The sequence below is a fragment of the Notolabrus celidotus genome, chromosome 22 (assembly GCF_009762535.1).
Source record: "Notolabrus celidotus isolate fNotCel1 chromosome 22, fNotCel1.pri, whole genome shotgun sequence".
Lineage (NCBI taxonomy): Eukaryota > Metazoa > Chordata > Actinopteri > Labriformes > Labridae > Notolabrus > Notolabrus celidotus.
In genome coordinates this window covers 17,508,833-17,532,024 of record NC_048293.1, presented here as the reverse complement: position 1 = coordinate 17,532,024, position 23,192 = coordinate 17,508,833, and the positions used below count along the sequence as shown (strand labels likewise).

Genomic DNA, 23,192 nt, shown 5'->3' with positions numbered 1-23,192 from the left:
TTCAAACATAGTCTCATTGTGACCCTGGAGTCAAGCTAAAATAGTCTGAACACACATACACACTCTCTAACTGAACTCCTACTACGTGGAGCGTCTGTGCCAGAATTCATTGGCTTGTATTTATAGCTCATCATTCCAGGTCTCCCATCCAAAGTGTTATCACCTCAAACTTAGCCAGGGTGTTGCACACAAACTCTTCACTGACGTCTTATAAATGTGAAGTCATCAGGAAAGCAGCTGAGGAGATGTTATACATCAAGGTACATTTATTTTTCTTATTCTTGTAATTAAATACATAGTGAGAGTGCAAATAGTTAAAGAGTCCAGGGTCTAAAGAACTACAGAGTATAGTTGAACATAGTACAAAGTTGGACAGTTATTCAAACAAGCTAAATATCACCAGATACTCCTTGTCTTCATAGTAGTTGTACAACAGTACCTAAAACATGAGCGTGTGTTTTGTTCCTTATGGTTATACAAAAGCAAAAACCCTACATTACCACATCTAAGACGCATATTGTTAAATTATTTTGTGCTTGGAAACACCAAAAGGAAATCATTTTTGATATTTTTATATATTGACATATACTGAGAGAAGCCCTGTCTGCTAACTCAGAAACATGAAGCAGTATTTAACATCGGCAGCAGAGCACGTCTGAGGGCATTTAGCTTTTTTGTGCCAAACCGTTCAGTTTGTGGTAAGCACTGCAAAGCAAAATGTAGCATGAATTAAAAACTGCACAAAAGATATCAAATATCGTTTACCCAAGGCTCGACTTCATGCACTTTATAATAAGCAACACAAAAAAAGTCTGTTTCTTTCGTTTTTTGTGTTCTCGTCTAGCTAGAAACAGGATTATGAACGTGTGACGGTGTGTGTGTTAGTGTTTAGACTGCTATAGACAGGGTGACGGCTTCTCCAGTGGATGCTTTTAGAGAACACCAAGATGACATAGCACTAAGCCCCACAGATGATGACCAGGCTCTTCAACAGTGAGCGCGCTGCCTGACTCCGAGCTGGACTGGACTGTCCGCTTCACGGTGAGACAGACGGTTCTTACTCCTCCTTCCTCTTGGCCCCGGGGATCTTGGCTTGGATCCTGTACAGAGAAAACAGACTTTAATCCCACATACCCAACCAGATATTTATCCTAGATTAAGTTGTGCTTATCCTAACTTCCCGCTGTTTTCTAATTTCTCTTTTTATGGCAGTCTGCACATCCAGCTCTTGAAATCTGACTAAAATTGGAAAACTAATGGAGGCTGGTCTGAAAAAACGTTATGGCATCAAAAAAAAACTCTTTACACACTACAGGACTAATTCTAAAGTTTACTGATGTACCAGAGCTGAAGAATATAAATCAGTTTTTTGTCCACAGCATATTTCCCTAAAATGCTAAAGCAGTCTTCAAGCCGTACAGCCAGCATTGGAGGAACTGTGGTTTATTATTTACATTAAACAGACTTGATTAGTTTAACAGTGTCTTGGAAGCTTCACAGTTTAAATACTGTCTTATCACTTTGTCCCTGAGCAGCTCTACTGCCGAAATCAGGGTTTGGTTAAGGTCTCTTTTGAGATACAAGAATCCCCCAGTCGATAATGACTTCTCCGCAGATTTGTGACCAGCATGTGCTTCCTGATTTTCTCTTGAGATCTTTGAACAAAAAAATCTGAATGGCAATCACTCACTTCCCCACCACAGAGTTGACCTGGGTCCGTATTAGTCCTACATATTGATCAATCTGCGCCTAGTAACAGAGAGAAAACGACAGGTTACAAACTGGACTGAATGTCCTGCATCAGGCTCGATGGGAGTTATCATGACGCTCAGATACATACCTGGTGTTTCTCATAGACCACAGGCATGGTGAACATAGAGACCACAGCTGTGAAGGCAAAAAGAGAGCAGCGGTCAGTGTTAGAGTATTCTGACCTACTGTGCAGTGGGAATACGCTCAAACAAGAACACACGTGTCAGCGAGCACTCAACACTTATCTAAAGTAAACTGGAAAAGCAAACAGATAGTGTGCACATTCCACAGGGAAGTAACATGACTGATAATTTAATTTGGTTACAGTGTAGGGATAAGGACAGGCTGTTCTTCCAAATGACAACACACATGATATAATGCAGCTTTGTTGTATGGACTGCGTTGAGCTGCTGAACAATAGGCTTAAATGCTGGAGTCTTTGTGAGTCAACCGTACCTAGGATGAGCAGTGTCAGGCCGTTGAAGAGAGCGCCCACGTAGGTCAGCAGCCACATCAAAACAGCAAACTGAAACACGCACAGGAGGGAGATGTTTTCATCTTTGTAAAATACATAACCAACAGTAAACGCATGCATCATCAGGATGCAGTGAGTAAAAAACAGAGCCCTCTTAAATCTCCCAAAATGTCAGAGCTGATCTTAGACCTCCAGGCTGTTATTAAGTAGCTGGAAGAGAACCTTTTGTTAAAGATGCTAACATGCAAACAAGTAGGAGTGTGGCAAACCTTCAAAGAGTCCACCAGATCTTGTACGAGGAACAGCCTGCGAAGCTCCTTCATACAGGTGTTGGAGTACAGCAGGATTTTGTCGGCGTATTTGCTAATCTGGTCCTGGGATAGAGCGATTTCCATCTCCAGGTAGGCTCTGCTGACACATGTAACATATTTTGGTAAGTACACGTCTCAGACCTTTTTAAAGCAGACCATTCAACAGTCCTCAGTTTTTACTTACTTGAAAGGATGCCCCTCATCGGTCTTCTGTACGGCCTGCAGCACAGACTTGTAGATCCTGAAGCTGATGGTGGCGGAGAGGGCTGCCAGGGCTAAGTAGGCTCCAACGCTGACCACACTGAACTGGGTCAGGGAGAAGAGGAGCAGTAGCACGCTGCTGAACACGGCGCCCGATTGCTTCACATTCCTCCAGTAGAGCAGGTCAATCGCTGAGGGAAGACAGAACAAGGACAAACAGGGTAAGGATCTCTACAACCAGAATGACCTGACCCCTCACTGTGAGACATGCAGGCCCGGGTGACAGTGGATGTATTCTTTATCAAACGGGATCTGGCGTCTGTGCTCTACACACCACACATTTGGGTCAAATCTCTGGAAGCTGTTCACAACTCAACGTCCTGGGAGAGCTCCACTTGTCACGTGATCCTGTTTTAACCCAGCTTCTTTCCTTGGTGACAGTGAGCTGTGGTGCTGCCAGGTGACGTGAAGGTGTTGGAGTTTCGTTTCTTTACTCCTTAATATAGAGTGACCTTTGCAGGAGATAGTATGCGACTCTCACTTGTCAAGCGAGTGTCCAAGTCATTACAGCATTACAGCGCTCTCAGACCTGTCCGACTGTTCTTACACCTGACGTGTACTTCTAAGTGTCACATGGTCTGGTCTCATACATGAACAGCTGTACGTACAAAGAGAGGGAGCTGCATTACGCTGCAGGTACACGCTCACTCGCCCCTCAAAGAACAGAATTAATGATTGACCTATAGCTCTGTGAAGTCAGTCCCAGGATTAGAAGCTTTATCAGCAGTTTTGAGATAATGGTTCGATGTGACACGGCCAGACGGGCAGAGATAAAGGATGACGATGCTTCAATGCAGTGAAACACTCTCAGATACAAACTGGTGGAATCTAAAACCACCAACATGTCTGCAGCAGCTCGAACATCTTCCTCTATTCTTATACTTTCTCACTTCTTCGGGTGCTTGGGCCTGAAATTCAAAGCCACTAGCAAAGATGAGCGAGGAGTGATAACTGAGGATTAGCCCAGTCTACCATTACAGCTTCAGAAGCCGACATGGTCCTCCTCTGGCAGTGGGCTGTGTCGGCTGGAAACACAGGCCCTGTTTCCATGAGAACTGGTGGCTGCTTGTTTCACCTCTGCCTCCCCCACCACCACCAGCACTAATCTAAAAGTACCACTCAGGTTCATCTGTTGGTTCTGCCTGGATATCCACCACGTCATGTCGAAAGAGAACCTGCGTGTTCAAATGTGAAGTTTTGTGCCTCTGAAGAATAGAGAATTGTGGCTGTGGTCTCTTGGGTGTTTTACTCTTCTTCTCCAAGCTGTCCGCCAGCCTGCCTGCTCTAATTTTAGCCGAGGAGCCGTGAGCAGCATAGTGATGACGGCCATCTTTACTCTCCACTAAAAGGCATCTGTGGATGCCAAAAAGGCAGGCTCAACCTTGGTGGCCAAAGAACAGTCATTGTGATTGAGTGAATCTCAGCTTCACTCACACAGACACGCCATCTTAGTCACAGTAAATCAAAAAATCTCATCTTTACTTTTCTTATCAGTAACTGAAGGAGTTAACTGACCTAGGTGCCTGCTCCTCCCAACTGTCAAATCAAAGACACTTCTCATTCAGAACAATGAGAACAGGATCCATGTGCCAGCTGCTGTTCATGCACCACTCCCCACAGAAGCCATTTTTTCCTGCCACTGATGACAAACTCTCCATGTGGCTTCTAGTTTAAATGAAGATGCTCACACACACACACACATACACACACATACATACACACACACGCACACGCACACACACACACACACACACACACACACACACACACACACACACACACACAGGCGCAGGTAGCATACACAGCAGCTGTCTCAGCACACAGACACTCCAACACTCAGTTCTGCTACAGACAGGTGTTGTCCAGCGACAGTGACTGTGCCTTGTGATGTGCTGCACAGGCTGCAGGCAGACTGGAAAGCATTAGCTAGTGCAGTAGAAGCATGTACTGACCTGCGGCTCCCATGGCTGAACAGGGAAAGAGGCAGCTGCTTTATCCACGGACAAAAGGAGAGCACTGAAGGGGGAGTCCCCCCCCTGCATAGGAGGGGAGGGGCCACAGCCACACCAGCAAATCAGCATCTGCCTGCGCAGGGGGACGGAGGAAGGGTAGGGGAGGGGGGACGTCTATGGGGTGCGGTTGCCAAAGAATCACATTGCAATCCACCACACACACACACACACACACACACACACACACACACACACACAGACTAAAACACACATACAAATGCTCTCTCTGTGAGATCTTTTATGCTGAGGCTTTTAAGCGCAGCCCTGCTGGCACGAAACAAAGACCGCCATGCAGCGACTAAAATAAAAGACGGCGTATGAAAAGTGGGAAATGAAACCAGAACCCTGATGCATAAAGAATGCATCATGTGACGACAGTAGCTAAAGGTAAGACAACCACTACGACGTCAAACTGTAGTAGAAAATCAATTTTCTACTGCTCCAACGCTTCGAAGCAAGGATCTGCTGAGCACCTGCCTGATGCAGTTACCATAGTTACCATGCTCCATTTTATCCCCACCACTCGCTGAGAGATGGAGAGAGGGAGGAAGGGAGGGGCCGAGGGAGGGAGGGAGGGAGGGTAAAGAGCGTTCCTCTGGGAACAGAGAGAGATTCATTTGCTCTGAATCTGGGGAATCAGTGGAACATAATGTGTCTCCTCCACACCCCGACTTACGGAGACAGCCGCTCCCTTTATTGGGGAGCACAAAGGGACAAAGGCAGGTCTTACTCAACGCATGTTACTCGTCTAGTCTGTGTCTAGGAAGTAACAGACTGTGTGTAAGAAGCGAATAGATGCAAATTAGTATTTTAACGACACAAACTTCAACAAAGGTTTTCAACAAACTTCTCTCTAACGTCAGACGGATAAAAAGAATAAAACAAATGTGTACGTTACAGCTCCTGGTTCTTAATTTGAAAAAAAAGGGGTTTACACATCAACAGTTTAAAATTAAGTTAACCTTATGTTCACAGTGAGGCATGCTTCAAATGTGTAGAACAGTTAATCTTAAACAGACAACCCTTAATTATGGTTGAGGATACAATATGAGATACACAGGATGTTACATCCCACAACAGGAAGTACAAACCAAGCCTGCCTGACTCTGTGTGTCGATGATTGTGAACTCTGATATTCAACACGTACGCCAGAAAAAAACCAGAGCAAGCGATTAACACAAGTGACAATAATATGATTCTCCCTCCCCCTCTGCTGTAGTGAAACTAGTTTAGCCTGACCTCATTAAATCACTGAAGACATCCTTGTGGCCTCAAACAAGCCGTCAGCCGGAGTGAGCGAAACATGCAAAGGGACTTCGGCTGCCAGAAGACGAGATTCAGGACTTGAGTCTCAGACGTAGGCTGAAATACTGAAAAGGATTGAATCATTCAACCAACTTTGCTGTAAAGTTTGACTCTCCTTTAAACTTATTTGATGCTTCAAAATCCCCTTTACCAAGTGAATAAACTGTGTGAGGTCAAACATCTCTTTTTCTGAACGATATCACAGCTTCATGTTTAAAAAAGGATGTAATAATGATGTGATACAACAGCCAATTAGATTGAGTCCACCCCAAAGTGCAGAACGTTTTTTCTACCCCTCTAGTCTTTCAGAAACTTGTAAATGAATCTTATAAGCCTGGCTCTGTAGCTGCTTTCCGTCCTGTTTTCTTTTCTGTGAAACATTACATCATACATCTAGAAAGGAGATTACTGGATTAGAAGCCACAGGTGTATGTCGTAGTGTTGTAGTAATTTCTGACCTGGAGCATGCATGTGTGTCATCTGAAGCCCTGAGAGTGCAGATGACCCAGTTTTGGATCATTTACATCCTGGTTTCTTTTAATCAGTTCAATGTAGTTTTGTAATTAGTGCCGTAAACATTCAAAGACTTAACATTCAAACACATGGAATAAGCTGACAGGAAACATTCACCTGCAGAATGAATCTGATCAGTTTCATCCTCTGCTGTTACTCTGTCAGCTAAATTTGATACACGCCTAAAGTCATGGACGGATTTGGCTCTTGTGTTACAGTCACTGACATTCATTCCAGCTACATTAAATCAATAATGACTCGGTACAATGATGGCAGATGGGGGGTCTGACATCTGCAGTCAGTGACAGTGATGGCCTCTGTGTGGACACAATAGACAGATTCCATTTGCCCTGTCATTCCTGAGCCGCTTCTCCAGAGATGTCAGATATAAAAGAACACGACTACTGTGGAGGAAAGGGACGCCATTTTCTCTCCTGGACGTTTTCCTTCAAGCCCTCCACGCTACGGAAACAGACAGACGGAGGTTTGCTCTCCTCCGGCCCAGTCTCTGCGAGGTGCCATGGCAGCCGGAGAGATAGGGCTGATGTAATCAGGATGGGTGTGCCCTGGTTACTATGGAGACAGTCTGTCAGTGCTGTCCGGATGCTCGGACTGCCTCGCTAACACAAAAACAGAGCATACGCCATGTCTAAAATGCTCCCCTACACTCTTACAAAATGGGGAGGGCAAAACATCGGCACGCTTTAGTCCACAGCACAACACTGCCATCCATATTAACATGCACACTGTGTGTATGAGCTTGTTATCCAGAACACCCACCAGCGTCTGTCACCCCCTCTCTTTGTGTTTTCGGGGCGCACACACATGCAGTAGAAAGCATCTGTCATCAGGGCGTGTCCATGTGAAAGGAGTCGCAGGTAAACAGCGCTGTTTGATCCCCCTTAACACTTAGATGATACAAATACACATGCGTAGCCCACATACACAATTCAAGGATACACATCTACAGTGACATGACTGTTTATCCAACATGCAGCGCTAACAGTCCATCTCTCACAGCCACAAACCACAGACCCAGCGAGGAGTAAATCACTGTAAACATCAGTACCCTGGCCCTTCCAGCTGCTCCAGGAGACTTCCTTCTTGCTCACGTCTGCAGTGGCCTGCATGCTGGTGATCAGTTACGTCCCTGTTCTCTTTCTTTCTCTTTATGGTCTCCTTTTTCTTCTTTGTGTCCCTCTTTTTCGTCGCACCAACTCACTCACTCACTCATCCCAGAAAGGCATGAATGGTCGAAAAAGGATGCAGAGATGACGAAGAGGGAGGAAGGGAGGGAGGGAGGAAAAAAAAGGTTTCCAAGGTGCTGCCGGCTCGCGGAGCACACAGACTGATGCTGTGGAGCGGCTCTGGCTAGAACACAACGAGTGAGGAAAGTGCGTATGTGTGTGTCTGTGCGTGCGTGCGTGTGCTGGGGGGAGGGGGAGAGGGGGTCAAATTGTAAACACCATACCACGGTTGCTGCTGCAGCAAACCATCCGTGCTATGATTAAGAGCCTAAGGGATGAGAGGGTGGGTGGTGATTGTTGGAAGCTTTTTTTTTTTGTGTAAAGGGAGGGTACACCAGTTTTCACAAGAAAAGCCTAGACTGCCTCAGAGCACAATAACAGGGTTCAAACAGTTGGAGGGTCCTACACATGCTTTTGAAGAAACATTAAAGCACTGTCACATATTATCCAGCACAACTCTCAGGTTTATATCTGAGCTGGTTAGTTTCTCATCAGTGTTATAGAACCATATTAACCAAAACTAGCAATACAGGCTAATTTTACCCTACATGTTTTCATTCTGTTTACTCTAAGAGATACAGTATGTATTTTAAATGTCTGATGCTGTGTTAAACAACTGACAGGATGCAGCAGAAATATTGTGAGCACTGAAAACGGCTGGACTTGAGACCATGCTGCTCAGGAGAGATGTGGCAAACATCCAGGTCTGTTCTTTATTTGCACAGCACAATATTTAAGGTTGAAGCTAGAGATCCAAATAGCTGCTTTCACTATGACTCACTGATAATTGAAGAAGCAAAGTGCCCACTCTTAAATAATTCATAACAGGGGGACCCTGTGCGTTTACAGCATAATGCTCCTTGCTTAGCGCCTCAGGTTGTGTCTCCGCTTCATGATTCCTTCTCACATTGTGTCTGATCAGAGAGGGAAAAAGAAACTTAAAGAGTGATGTAGGATGCTTGAGGGGAAAACAGCAGCGTCACTGTGGTGTCAGCACTGAGCAGAGAAATTGTTTTAATCCCATCAAAGCCGATGGTCCTGTCCCCCCCTGTGCCCCCCGCCCCCCCTGCAGACAGCCACACCTCACACCTTCTGCTCGCTGCAGCAGTGACAGACTTGAGAGCCAAAATCCACCAAGTGGAAGGCAAAAACAGGTTTTCTTTGAACCAGACCGAAACACTCCCCTATCACTGTTGCCATAGCAACTGGTATGGAAGTGCACAGACTGATGATAACGATTTATGCTCGTCTAATCAGAGCGGCGATGACAAAGGTGCACTGTGCCCTCTAGTGGTGGACAAACAGAAGGATGTGACCTGCTTTTTACATTTCCAGAACCTTCCTACAGTAAACAAAGCAAGGAATCCTCTTTTATCTGTGTTTGTTTTTATCACACCTGTGCAATGTGTAACTATTTACCTGCATCAGTCATCACATTCTGTTAAATCAGCATGTATCCCAGACTGTGAGATCCAGTGAACCCGTCCGTCTGTCTTTTTCTCAGACGTGCCTTTTTTCAGCTCTGTAACTATGCAAAATTCAAGAGGAAGCCTTTCAGAGCTCCTGAGTAGGAGTGTGCCCCAGTTTTGACATCATAGGGTTATGTAAACCCAATGTTTACAAGGACAGAGAGCAGCCATTAGAAGTCAAAATACTCCTGCCAGCATCAAATGTGCAGCTTAGACGGCATTAACTCCTGCTGACCACCGCTGCTTTTTCTGACTTATCTAATCACTGGATGCAAGAAGCCAGATGTAAAAATGCAAGAGGAGCTTTTTATTCTCAACATCTGCAATTTATCCCTCTGATATTCTGTTCCCACTCAACAGACACATTTTTCCTGCTAAGACACTGACGCTGTTGAGTGTCAATCGCTTCTTGCAATTGCAAATGAATGCAAATCCATGCATCATCACTCTGCTTGTGTTCTCACTTCATCCACCAGGGGGAAACAGATCTCAGGAAAGCTTAACACAAGCAGTTCCCACCCCTCCCAGCACAGACACACACTCAGCAGAGGAACATCCCATCCCTCGCTGCAATCCTCTATACCTTGTAAACAAAACAATGTCCAAGCACACCATGCGTGTAGCTACCAGGAAGTAAACAAACACAAGCACTGTTAGGGATTTCAAGAGTAGTATGCTGTAATTCGGTTTTTTTTGTGGAGTAGTTATACCCTGATATGAAAAGCAGATTCCTTAGCATCTTTATTTAGTTATGAGAACACGCCAGCACGTACATAACTACCTGTTCAAGATGACAGCACTATTTGTGGAAAGCCAGTACTCAAGATAGAAGCCCACATGGTGACATGACTGCAAACTGCAAAGTTACAGACACATTTTGTAAAATACTTTACTTTCATAAAGACGCACTGACTGTTCTTTCAGAGAAAATCTGGATATTTTGACTGACCTTTCTGTTTGTCAAAGCCTTCGGGAAAGATCGAGGCAGCAGCTTTTCCAAGGTCTCCTTTCCCCTCGGTGGTGTGTTTGTGCATGTCGTCCTGTTGGGGCCTCTCCGATCGAACCTCTGGGGGCACGGCCGCAGTTGGAGGCTTCGGCTTGCTGGGGCGATCCTCCTCTGTTTTCACCGGGGTCTTGACCTTTTCTGGGATCAGGGGCTCGGCTGGCACAGACTCAGCCTGACTGCGGGGAGGGATGGCACTGGGAATCAGGGGAGAGGGAGGGCTGACTCCCTTGTTGGGGCCACCGAAGCCCTGCTCTCTCTTTGGGCTCTCTTCAGACGCAGACTCAATGAAGAGATCACTGTCAAGCTCTGCCTCTCTCTCCTCCCTCAGAATGCTGTAGGCTGTGGGTGGAGCGTGGTTGCCAGTCAGGCCAAAACCACCCTTGGAGACCGGGGGATTGTCAAAGGGGTTGTTAGGCTGGTTGGAAGTGCCCTTGCTTTTAGGCGCCTGGGCGAATGGGTTGCTACTGGCCTTTGGAGGCTCTTCAGAAACCAGCTCGATCTCTGAGTCTCCAGACTCCGCGCTGCTGCCATCGTGCTCCCTGCTGCCGGCCTTTGTGCTGGGAGTGCTTTTGGAAGCTGCTGGCTTCACTTCATCGGCCTTGTACATGTCACGGGAAGAGAAATCTTTTTCTGCTCAAAAAGAAAGACAGAAAGACATCGGCGTTAAAGTCTTTATTCACACAATAAATTTAATCATACTATGTCTGCACATGAAGTTAACAGCTAGACGTAAAAACTCTAAGTGTTAAATAACAGCCTTCCTCAGAGAAACTGAACATAAACTAATAAACACACCTTGCTTAATTCAAAACACAAAGGCTTTCCCGTGCAAATTATACTTCATGCTACTGGTAGTCATTAATAAAGTTAGTTTTATTTGACAAATAACTGAGACTGTTTGCTTGTTTATGAATCATATTCTTTGCCACTGCTATGCTACACAGTCTTTTTCAAGGTAGAGCAGGGCAACAGCTGAAACTATACAAACCAGTCCCTCCAGGGTTTTGTGGGCCGTATCTGAGATTGTTGAGGTTGAAAAAATGCCTGATTTCTCAGCAGCTTTTTTCCAAATGCTGTTATGCAAGTTGCGATGTTATGAGGTTTTATTATCTGTGTAAAACACTACTCAGTGAGTAGTGAGAGAATGAGTATATTGCCATGAAATACAATGTTTGTGCTGCATACGACCAAAACACAAGTAACCAGGAAGTGGCAAAGTGGATGCCTAACATTCCTAATGTTTGGATAGATTATCACAAGAAGACAGAGTTTTGGAAATATTGTTATGAATTCCCAGTTAAAGTCCACCTCCTCTTGATTTAACTCAGTGTACACCCCATAATCGTGCACCCCATGTTCAGAGGATGGGGAGGATTTAAAGTCCTCGAAGAGTGCAGCCTGCGTAAATCCATTCCCAACTCTCTCTTTCCAGTTCCCCACTCTATCCACTGTCCCATCTACTTAATAAAGGCATGACAAAAGGTTTTGGGTGATTCACAACATCACAACTTCCTGGAGGGACTGATTAACGTGACAGGTTTTTCTCTAATTCATGACACTGACATTTATTCTAATGTTTTTTGGTGATGCTGCAGCGTTGAAGAGTATCATGATAATACCAAGTAGCTGAGTTTACTAACAAGCTAAAGTTGTCCATCCCCACTTTAAAGGCAGAATTGCTAATTGTCCTTATATGAAATTGCATATTGCATGACAGATTTATCAACCTCTAATGCATCTGATCATAAATGTATTGTGTGAGCGTGTGTGTGCTGTGCGTACGTGTTGGGGAAACATTGGGAGTGGAAGCAGGGCTCTCGTCTTCTGGCTCCGATAGCGTCACTGTTGGAACCCCCTGCTGTCCCACACTGAGGACATTTTCACGCTCTGACCCACTGACAGGGGAAGGGTTTTTCTGCGGCTCTGCTTTGGCGGCAGGAGGCTTCGACTCTGTCAGGGTGATCTTCACTGGGCTGGCGGTCTGCGGGGTGCCGCCCAGGTTTCTGTAGGAGCGGTAGTCTGACAGCTCTTCATCAGAAGGCTCCTCCACATAGGGGAAAGAGTGGGAGCCCAGAGCTGACCCCAGGTTTTCATCTTCCTCCTCATCATCCTCAACTTTTCCAGGAGTTTTATCCATGTAGCTGCCCAGTGAGTCGAGGCCAGAAGATCCTGTGTCCACCAAGCTGTGCAAAGCTCCAACGCTCCGGTCACGATTCTCATCCCCGTGGCTGATGTCCATGTAGTTGTAAGATTCTGTCTTGTCTGAGCCCATCAGAGTTTTTGGCATGTCGTCCATCAGGTCAGAGGTCATCTTGGTGCTGGAGCTGAAGCTGTAGGTGTTGCTTGAGAAGCTGTCCATGCCAGAGGAGGGCTTCCGGTCATCAGACAGGTAGGAGGACTCTCGGCCAGATGTGAAGCTCTGATTTGAGAGCAGGGAAGTGTAGACCTCTCCATCGTCATTCATTGGCTTCCTGAACAGGCCAGACATGGGGTCATCTACAGAGGGAGACAGGAAGAGTCAACTGTCACTCAATGATGTTACACTTGAAAAGCAAAACCAATAAGGAAGAGTGACAGCGCTGTCTGTGTCACACTATCAAATCTAATCATCCTGTGTCTGAGCTGTTTGATTAACGAAAACATCCAGTTAAACAAGGCCACGCTTCAGCTGCCAGGAAGAGGGGCTGTGGCACTGTGAGTGCGGTGCAGCCAGACTGGGTGCTCAGTTGTGAAGATCAGTGAGGCAGCAGTAACAGAGGGTACTTGTACCCGTGTGGGACAAAGGGGGATTGTTGAGGTCCAAAAAACCACAGAGCCACAACAAGAGTCTGTTCTGAATCATGCAGGCAAAAGGCTTTCTCTGGTCACATCTCTGCTCTGCTATTACTGATCATTCAACTGTCCCCTCTGACAAATTAGTGTCATAAAAACAACACCCAGAAGATGTCAACAACACACGGTATGCGCAAGCTAGCAACCCACGAGTCTAAATAGCCACGCTATGCTACCCTGACAAAAACTGTTATAAATGATTCATGTACAAAATAAATATTGTAAACTCTGCATCTTCATATTAAACACAAAGAAAACCTGAAGTAATGATAATTACAGTCATACAATGAGGTTTTGAACAGTGGGGGTGATAGCTGTGACTCGCTGCGCGCTGCTGTAAAATAACACTCAACATCTCCCTGAATAATTTGTTACCGTGCTGCTGGGAAATGTAACGATGCTCATATTACACATGACTTGCAAAACAGGAAGAGATAGAATAGATAGAGATGTCATTTTGTATCCACTGGTCAGAGGTCGAGGTCAAGTCAAGAATTCAGATTTGTTGACTTTATGTCAAACTTTCAGTCTAAAGCCAAAAAAGCGACACTGTCTCATGTTGATGCAATAACACAGTCCCTGATCGTCATACATCCCCATGTTTCTGATGCCTATATTTTTGTTATTTTGTATACAAGTTAGAGTTCGTACTTTCACATACTGAGCTCCTCCCGCTCTTCAGCCTTGCTTCTCCCAGGGCAGCGGTGGTGCTATTAATAGTCTGAGTCCAGCTGCTGGGCTGGATGAGGGGGGAAGGTTTTAAAATAGCAGCCTCAGGGTTAGCTGTGGAGGATGCAGACTGACTGACACAAGAGCCAACAGGTCAGGACGTCCCGTCCCTCCTTTCACTTCCTCTACAGCCCCACCACCTTTCCCTTCTGCTGTCCTTCCCTACTGCTGCTCCACCAGTCATTAACAATACATCATACCGCAGCACAATGGTATAAACACTACACACCCATGCTGGGACGCAGGAGGAGGGGGGACGTGACATGGAGAAAAACCAAAGCAGGCCTAGACGTTCCTGAGCTCTGGATTATTTAGGGTTAGACTCAGATGTCTTGTGGAGCAACATCAGAGCTGCCTATGGATCTAAGTATGCAATATAGATGGGCACAGCTGTTGAGCCAAGTTCAGCTCAGAGAGACAGTATAAATGCCCTTGATGTGCTGCTAAAGACAAGCAATGTATAATCCTCTTAGTGTACTACCATCGTATAGGTCCCAACAGCCATCACCCTGGCAACACCACCATAATCTAACACTAACTGTACCAATACGTACTGTGCAGATGTGGGAGGCACTCAGGGCCACTACAAACTGTGAAGAGAGGTGATCTCTGAGGCTTTGAACTGCCAGTAATCCTGTTGACGGTAGGCAACACTCCCCCTCCCTCTTTATCAACCAGTTCTACATAACTCAAATAAACTCTCCCACCGTTGCATAAGACATCTGCAACAGTAAAAGGATGGCCGCTCTGAGCAGGAACTTGACAGAGTTGGTGCGTTGATATCGGGGGCATTTTGAGTCTGCTGATATGTTGTAGCAGCCAGACACGGGAAAAACCCCATGAGGCTGAAACAAATGCTTTGCTGCAGCCAGATGGGATTGGACGTGACAACAGAGGAATTCTCAGCTCACAGTGTAGCCACACAACATAATCATGTCACTGAAAGGCTGGTGCAGTTAAATAAATAAGTCCTGGTGGATGTGCTGTGAAGGGGCAGTCCTTTTGTTGTCCTCTGTGCAGCCAGTGCAGCTCCTAAGCTAATGCAGCCTGACATTCTGTGCTACGTCCAGGCATGGGCACATAATTATTAGGCTGTGGACTAAAATATGTGAGCACAGACAATATCAAAAGAGCCTGGCGTGCAAAATGAATATATTACCACTTTGAAATGAGGGGCTTACTGAGCTGCATGAGGGACTTTGTTCAAACAGGGTTTACTGCCTTGAAAACACTTAACCAAGGATGTACAAAAATATCCATCTTAGGAAGTGCTGTGAGTGTCTGCTGCTTCTATCCTGAATTATTTAGTGGACATTCATCAGCTCACTCTTTAAGCAGAAATCAATTACTCATGAGATTTAATTTCATTCATTTTAACTGCTAATGCTTTTATAGACATTATTATGCAATCATTGTCTAATCTGCACTGGTTTTGATTTAGGCACCCATTTTTAAAGATATCCCAGGATTCTGTTTTTATTTGCATGTTGCTCAAAGGTAATTCTCTGTATTTGCATATCAGAATGACTCCTCAGAAACCAGTTGTTAGCTCTAAACAGTGCTTTTAAAAGGGCTGTTTGGGAGTTAAGACCTGATTTCCCACATTAAAACTGATGGAACAATGTCCCAACTGAAACTGGTCCTCAAACCTAAAAAAAAAAAAGAGCACACACCCAAATGTGTAAGCTACCCACGCCATGTGCACCTATGCATCTCCATAACATCACAGATGCTGGGTTTTGAACTGTGCACTGATAACAAGCCCTCTCCTCTTTAGAACTGAGGATATGATGTCCATCATTTCCAAAAAGAATGTCAAATTTTGATTCATGAACCAACAGGGAAGTGTTCCACTCTGCTTCAGTCCATCTCAAACAGCCTCAGACTTCATGAAGTCACCAGCGCTTCTGGATTATGTTTATATAGGGTTTCCTATTTGAATGGCACAGTTTAAACTGCATTTGTGGCTGCAGGGACTACCTGTGGTCACAGACATTGGTTATTTGAAGTGATTTGGAGCCCCTGCAGTGATTTCCACTTCAGAATCATGTCTACTTTTAATGCAGTGCCATCTTAGGGCCCGAAGATAACGGATCCTAAATTTAGCAGATAACGCCTGTGTTCTGTTGAGTCAGTTTAGGTAGATAAGGTGAGAAAGCAAAGTAGCAACTATGTTTGGGAGTCTTGAAACATCGTGTTTTTTGTAGGCTAAGAGTTCATTGCTGAGACAGCAGATATGCAGCCTATTGGCCATTCAGCTTTTCAATGAAACATCTGTTTATCTGCTGCTATGTAACATTCACTCCATCTGTAACCCTCTGGACTGTGCAGTGTTACCTTTCAGGAGTTATCTTTCATGCCATGACCTTGGGGAAAACAATCCATCAGCACGCTTACTGCTCTCCTCTTTCAGGGCGATCTGTGCCTTTGACGTTAAATAATATGCTCTAGCATTTTAATTTAACCCCCTGAGAAAAAAAGAGACAAATAACAGAATGGGTGGCACAAAAAGGCTGCAATGGCTTTCAGATATTATGAGGCTTTTAGAGCTCTTAGGAGAAGCCCTGAAGATGACATAAACAACATATCAGCTTTAACCTTTAATTGAATATATGACATGAAAATATATTGTTTTGGTTACTGCTTAATAAACACTAGTGTTCTGTAATGCATGTTGGAAAAGGCCAAATGTTTTGGATGAAGCTGAATAATTCAGGATAATGAATCTCCATTTAAAGTATCAAATTGATGCTGACAATACAAATTAGTAAATGACAAACTTGAATAGCCTTTTTTATAATAGCTATTATGATTTTCATATTAAAGAATATTAAATTTATATTTAAAAATACCTGCCATGTTTGTTTCAGCTTGGAGTCTTAGTATTCTCTTGCTTTCACAGCTTTATGTTGCTTATTTTTTATCATGTATTACTAAAATATTCTTTGCTGAATTAAATTCATGAATACTCATCTTTAGCTATCATGCTTTAATTGCTTAAGAGGAAGAATAAAAATTGAAGTTCCCCCGACAGTCTACTAAGGGCTGAGATACAACCAAACTACTCGCAGAGGTCGATAGGGGAACAGCTGTGCGGAGGGGTTCAGCTGCTCAGAGTTGAATTGATTCAACATGATGAGAACTACAATTTGAGTAAGAACCATCAGTCTACACTGAAGACTAAACTGGACGGATGTTGTTCCAGCAGCCTTTGTCAGAGATGAGTCAATGTAGCACCAGTTGAAGTAAAAGCTAATCTGTCCCCATTTAGATTCTGAAGCAGTTGCACATAGATTACCTGTGCTCTGTATTGATCCTGTTTTCCTTGCCTGGATAGAGCTTTTATGGATGAATGAAGAGGATGTGGGAGGATCCAGACAGAGTGTGCTGTCTGCTTTGGGTCAAAGCTGTCAAATCAGTGTGACTTTGGATTGATGTATCACTTTCATAGTACAAATACAATTTGGCATAGAAGAGAACTGACGCAGGCTGGAGGAAGCAGGATATTATAACCAACACAAAACATAAGATGGACTAGTCTGTTAATAAGTGTCTGTCTGATAGTGGCTCTAATCCCATGAGCAGGTTTTTTGCACTCTGCTCAGGGATTAATTTAGACCCTCAGGCTACAGAGCTGGACCGAGGCAGGAGGATCAAAGCATCATATTTCACATGCTGGCTTTTATTTGTTTTCAGGGTAAACACAGGGGATCAAAGGACATCAGGAAATATGACTTATTGACATAATGATGGCAGGACTGTTTTGTTTTTGTTATTGTCCCCTGCAGTGCAGCTCTCAGGGCTTGGCCTGTCCTGCGCCTATCTGTCCTTTTAGCTAATTGGTCTGGGAGACTGATGAATTAGATAAGAGATCTGGCAGGATGAGCGCTTAGGCCACATTATTCAAGAGACAAGACAACCTCTGACATATTGTACACACCTGTAGCCTTTTTTAATTATGTAAGGTACTGGAGAATACATCTTTAACCACAAGTAAACAGAGGTTCACCTGCAAGCTGCTGACCACTGACAGTCAAGATGTCTGTGAGGGATAGTTCTTTATGTTTCCAGTTTTTCCCTGACAGTCACAGATGTTTGAACTGTCAGCCTTCTTGTCACAGCCTCGCCTCTTTAGCCATTAAGCTCCCCCCTCCTCCTCCTCCTCCTCCTCTTCCACCACTGTATTATCTTGCATCTTTATCGTCTACTCTGAAAAGACGGAGCACTGCTCGCTCCCCCTGGGAACAGGAGCAGAGCTCTCAACAGCTAAAGGCACAAATGCACTGTGCTAGCTTATGCAGTCCAGTGCCGTCCACTAAGTGCTTTCCCTATCTGAAAGATACGGAAGAGACCCAGCCAGACATATGCTGTCTCATCCCCGTCACTGAGGAGAGGCTCCAGTCTAATCCACCTGTCAAGGACGTGAGAAAGTGATCGTTATAATGCACTTGAAGGAGCCACAAACCTTTTGAAAAAAAAAGATGTAAAAGTGAGGTGTCCCTGTTTGTCTGTAATATGCACTCAGCTGTTTCATTCAATGCATGAGAGCAAGTGAGGCTTTCTGACACGCCATGTGCTAAAAACAAACATGACTGTGGGATTTTCACAGCACTCACAGACCTGGTCATGATGCAGCAATATCTCCCACAAACTTTCTCTCCCACATCTCTTTAAAACCTCGACAGGATGTGAAAGTTTTGAAGATAAAAGAGACTGCACTGTACTGTGTGTGATCCAAAGCCTGTGGTAATTTAATACATCTGGAATCAGCATTATCGGTGTCCTGTGGGTAGATCACTGTTGTGAACAAGATTTAAGACAGGCATGGATCGATTACCTGGCGAGGCAATTCTAGACGTCTTGGACAGATACTTTTTCACAGCTCATACTCTTTCAAGGCCAAATGCCTTCTCTGGCCTCAGTAACATAAAAATAATCTAAGTTTCAAAACATGAAATGTTATTTTGGGATTTCCCACCAGCAAAGCAGAAGAGGAGGAGAGTTTGCTTAAGAGGCGAAGTATTTGACAAAGATCCAAATGGACTATAACATGTCTGGTCGAGAGGAAAATGTCCTCTCTGCTTTGTTTGACATGATGAGATCTGCACTGCTCCAACCAAGAAGATAAGGGACACAGCAGATTACTTCACTGGCGCGGACACAGCTCGGTGGTAGTCACAGCAATAACAGACAGTCATTCCTTCATTTTTAGGAATCGAGGACAGTCTGTGTGAATGTGTTTATGTGCGTGTCTGCGCCTACACAAGTGAGAGCTTGTCTGGCACACTGTTTTGAAAATAGAACTTATGCTTTGTTTGTTTTTGAATAAAGAAAAACAAATATTGAGCTGCTAGTACACACATATTTGAGACTCAGTCTGCTCACAGGGGATGATTTTTCAGCTTCGTACGTTCTATAAATGTTCCAGTGAGTTCCTTTTTTTCTTCGATTGTTTAAGTTCTACATCCGTGCCAAATGATGCGTCTCAAAGGATTGCAAATTCAATTGAAGCATTCTGTAATGCTTTTGTTGTTAATGGATTCTAAAAAACTGTTTTGACCAGCAGCAGCAGCAGCAGCCAGAGAAACGAAAGGCCTGAACAGCGAAAAGAGGAAACTAGGCAGCGTTTTTTTAAAAACATCATCTCATGAATTTTTCAGTGAATTCTTGAATGAAAGTGCATGGTTCTAGTTTTGCTCACCCAGCGAATAGTGAGCCCTGCTCCTTCTGGATTAAAAATAGCAGCACGAGAGAGCCTTGCTGAAGAGAGTGACTGAGGTCTGCGTGATGCTCCCACAAAAACACTGCCTGCTGCAACCAATAACAAACTATATAATCAGCAATACCACAATAGGGATTTAGGAATCTTCAAGTCATGCAGGCTGCTTGTTGCATCAGGACTTATCAGGTTTAAAAATTGTATTTTAGATAGTGTTTAGTCGGTCACTGGTCATGAAAGCAAAGGGGCTTAGGCCTGTAATCTATGTATCATCCATCTGGTCCGTCACGTCAAATGTGTTGGCATTATATCACAGAAACAGGCAGCATATAATACAAGTGTTCATAAACATTTCAAAGATCAACAGGCTGTTTGCTTATGTTTACTTTCCACCATCTGAACCTTCCCGACAGACTCAAACATCAACCTGAAGCTACAGTAGAAAACATACATAAACAACAACTGATCCGTAAGGCCAGTGATGTTGTCGGGGTGGAACTTGACTCTCTGACAGTGGTGACAGAGAGGAGGACTCTGTCAAAGCTCCACAGCATCATGGACAACATCTGCCAACCTCTCTACAACGTGCTGTTGAATCACAGGAGCACATTTAGCGCAAGACTGATCCCCCCTAAATGCACCACAGAACGCCACAGGATTTCATTCTTGTCTGTGGACATCAGACTGTACAACTCCTCCCTCTGATGACTGAACTATATTCTGTACTCTGTGCAATGCACTGTGCAATATCCCTGCCACTTCAACATCCTGTATATAATACTTTCATTCCCAGCGCTGTTGTACATAGCAAACTGTAACTATTCTGCGTTTCTATACTTATTATTAATCCAATTTATATTATTTCATTCGTATTTATATCTTATTTTATTCCTTCTTTCTATTAATATTTTGACTTTTTCATACTGTGAATAAGAGCATTCTGTAACAACTGAATTTCCCCCGGGATAAATAAATACATTTAGCAAGCTCTTAAAATAACAAACTGTTGCATCCTCCCTTTAAAGGGGCTTTCCTAATTTTGATGACCTTAATTGTAGGATGTGTATGTGTGCACATGTGTCTATGTGCATGCATGTGTATGTGTGTATGTATATATACATGTGTATCTTTATGTATGTGTACGTGTATGTGTAGGTACATATAGGCTATATGCATGTTTTATATTTTATATCGGCTCCTTTAAGGAATTCTGCTGGCCATCCTTGTATAGGAAGAACCCCAAGCTCTCTCAAATGTTGTATTGTCTGTTTGTCTGTGTGAAGCCAAAGACAATTTTCCACATAAAAACAATTCTAATCTAATCTAAATTAAAAATAAAAAAGTATTTCTGATTCTGATTCTGACATCATATTTGATGTTTCATAACAATTATTGGCAGAAGCTATGAAGACGTCTGTTTCAGTCCAGTCGTCTGCAGCATCAGTGTTGTGACACCTGATCTACTATCATCACATTGAAGTTGCTGGCTGTTATTTTGCTCCAGTGAGAAGTTTAAACAGAGAGAGACAGACAGGCCGCAGACTCTGAGACAGATCGACTCTGCTGCGTCTCTCACGCTCCACTGTATTTACACCTGAACGCAGATGTTGTTGTTGTGTTGATACAGACAGCAAATAAATAAATAAATACTAAATAAATAGCAAATCATCAAGCCTAAAGTGTGGTACCTGTAGATGCAGTTTCCATAGCAACGGGAGGCCTTTTCCCGTCGTCCTGAAAATGATGAAATTGTTGATCCAGGTCGTCCTCCGCCACCTCGCCGCCTCTCGGCTTCATATCATCACGTCGCTCGTCGAACCGGGTCGGTGTGTTCCCAAACAGGCCATTCCTTTCATAGTCATCCCCAAACCACCTCCCCTCCGAGCCTAGCTCCTCACCGGGCTTAGCAGACATGCTTTTTCTCCTGTTATCGGACAGATTTAACGACTACCAGGCTTCTTCTTCTTCTTCTTCCTCTTCTCTAATCGTGCACCAGGAGCAGACTGTAGATGAGCGGAAACTGGTGCAAACAATGCAGCTTCTCTTCACGGGCTTTCTGTGGACTGAGCCTGGGTTTGTGGACGCCACAGATGAGGCGGTCCGTCGCTCGGTCGGTCGGTCGGGGAGCAGGAGGAGAGGAGGAGGAGGAGAGGAGGAAGAGGAGGAGAGGAGTGAGGTTGATTGTTTTAGTTCACTGCTCCAACGCTGACGTCATGGTGTCCGTGAGGCTCAGGGTTGGCACTTTTATTTGGGGCAGATTCAAATGTGAAAATATGAAAGGCATTTTCTGCGTACAAATGAAGTCAGATTAAAGGTGTTTGACATTGACGGGGGCGATGACAGAGAAATGTGTTAGGTTGCTTAAAAACGTATTCTCCTCTCACATGGAAGTCTACCCAGTGGCGTGTCCAGAGGGGTGGCCAAGGGTGGCACTGGCACCCCTTGAAATCCGATTGCCCCTGTTTGCCTTGTCAGAGGTGGGGTTTCTATTAAAAGCTATAATTTGGGATGAGTTAAAAGGCTGACAATAGATTTCTTTATTAGTGCCCTCAAATGTGACTTTGAAAAAACATCTTTTGTAAGTTCTTAAAGAATTAAGCTTAGAAGATTTATGCCACTTTGTCATGTTTTTTCTTTTCTTTTTTTTTTTTTAAGTCAAAAGGAATATAACAACTGTTAAATACTTCAATGAAAGTTGTGAAGACAGAAAGGGCAAATGTTATTTATTTGTAAATGCCCTGGCCACCCCTGCCTATGTGAGAGCCTCAGTTGGGCCATCTACCACCCTCTCTACAACGTGCTGTTGAATCACAGGAGCACATTCAGCGCAAGACTGATCCCCCCTAAATGCACCACAGAACGCCACAGGATTTCATTCTTGTCTGTGGACATCAGACTGTACAACTCCTCCCTCTGATGACTGAACTATATTCTGTACTCTGTGCAATACACTGTGCAATATCCCTGCCACTTCAACATCCTGTATATAATACTTTCATTCCCAGCGCTTTTGTACATAGCAAACTGTAACTATTCTGCGTTTCTATACTTATTATTAATCCAATTTATATTATTTAATTCGTATTTATATCTTATTTTATTACTTCTTTCTATTCATATTTTGACTTTTTCATACTGTGAATAAGAACATTCTGTAACAACTGAATTTCCCCCGGGATAAATAAATACATTTAGCAAGCTCTTAAAATAACAAACTGTTGCATCCTCCCTTTACAGGGGCTTTCCTAATTTTGATGACCTTAATTTTTTCTTTTTCTTTTTTTTTTAAGTCAAAAGAAAATAACAACTGTTAAATACTTTAATGAAAGTTGTGAAGACAGAAAGGGCAAATGTTATTTATTTGTAAATGCCCTGGCCACCCCTGCCTATGTGAGAGCCTCAGTTGGGCCACCCCAGTCACAAAGTTATGCACATGCCCCCGCATTGTGTCCGTGAGGCTCAGGGTTGGAATTTTTATTTGGGGCAGATTCAAATATGAAAGGCATTTTCTGCGTACAAATGAAGTCAGATTAAAGGTGTTTGACATTGACGGGTGTGAAT

General features: G+C 44.0%; 1 protein-coding gene across 2 annotated transcripts; it reads right to left on the bottom strand.

The window, feature by feature from the left end:
* Positions 1–246: 246 nt before the first annotated feature.
* rtn1a (reticulon 1a) lies at positions 247–22,049 on the bottom strand. 2 transcript variants are annotated; one of them, XM_034675946.1, is made up of 9 exons: positions 21,320–22,049; positions 12,134–12,847; positions 10,295–10,981; positions 2,723–2,930; positions 2,497–2,635; positions 2,209–2,278; positions 1,841–1,887; positions 1,691–1,749; positions 247–1,100 (listed from the first exon to the last, which is right to left on the bottom strand). In XM_034675946.1, exons 1-9 carry the CDS (start codon positions 21,543–21,545, stop codon positions 1,058–1,060), a joined length of 2,193 nt encoding a protein of 730 aa, XP_034531837.1. In that variant the 5' UTR covers positions 21,546–22,049; the 3' UTR covers positions 247–1,057. The 2 variants fall into 2 exon arrangements, with proteins under 2 accessions (XP_034531837.1, XP_034531836.1); XM_034675945.1 differs by having other exon boundaries at positions 2,497–2,638; positions 21,320–21,843.
* Positions 22,050–23,192: the final 1,143 nt, after the last annotated feature.

Bases quoted from the DNA above. Each gene is read 5' to 3' on its own strand.
- rtn1a (XM_034675945.1), bottom strand. From the start codon at position 21,545: ATGTCTGCTAAGCCCGGTGAGGAGCTAGGCTCGGAGGGGAGGTGGTTT. The intron at 12,848-21,319 runs GTACCACACTTT...CTCCCTCTGTAG, and splicing joins TATGGAAACTGCATCTACAG to ATGACCCCATGTCTGGCCTG. The intron at 1,888-2,208 runs GTACGGTTGACT...TTGCCTTCACAG, and splicing joins CCTGACACTGCTCATCCTAG to CTGTGGTCTCTATGTTCACC.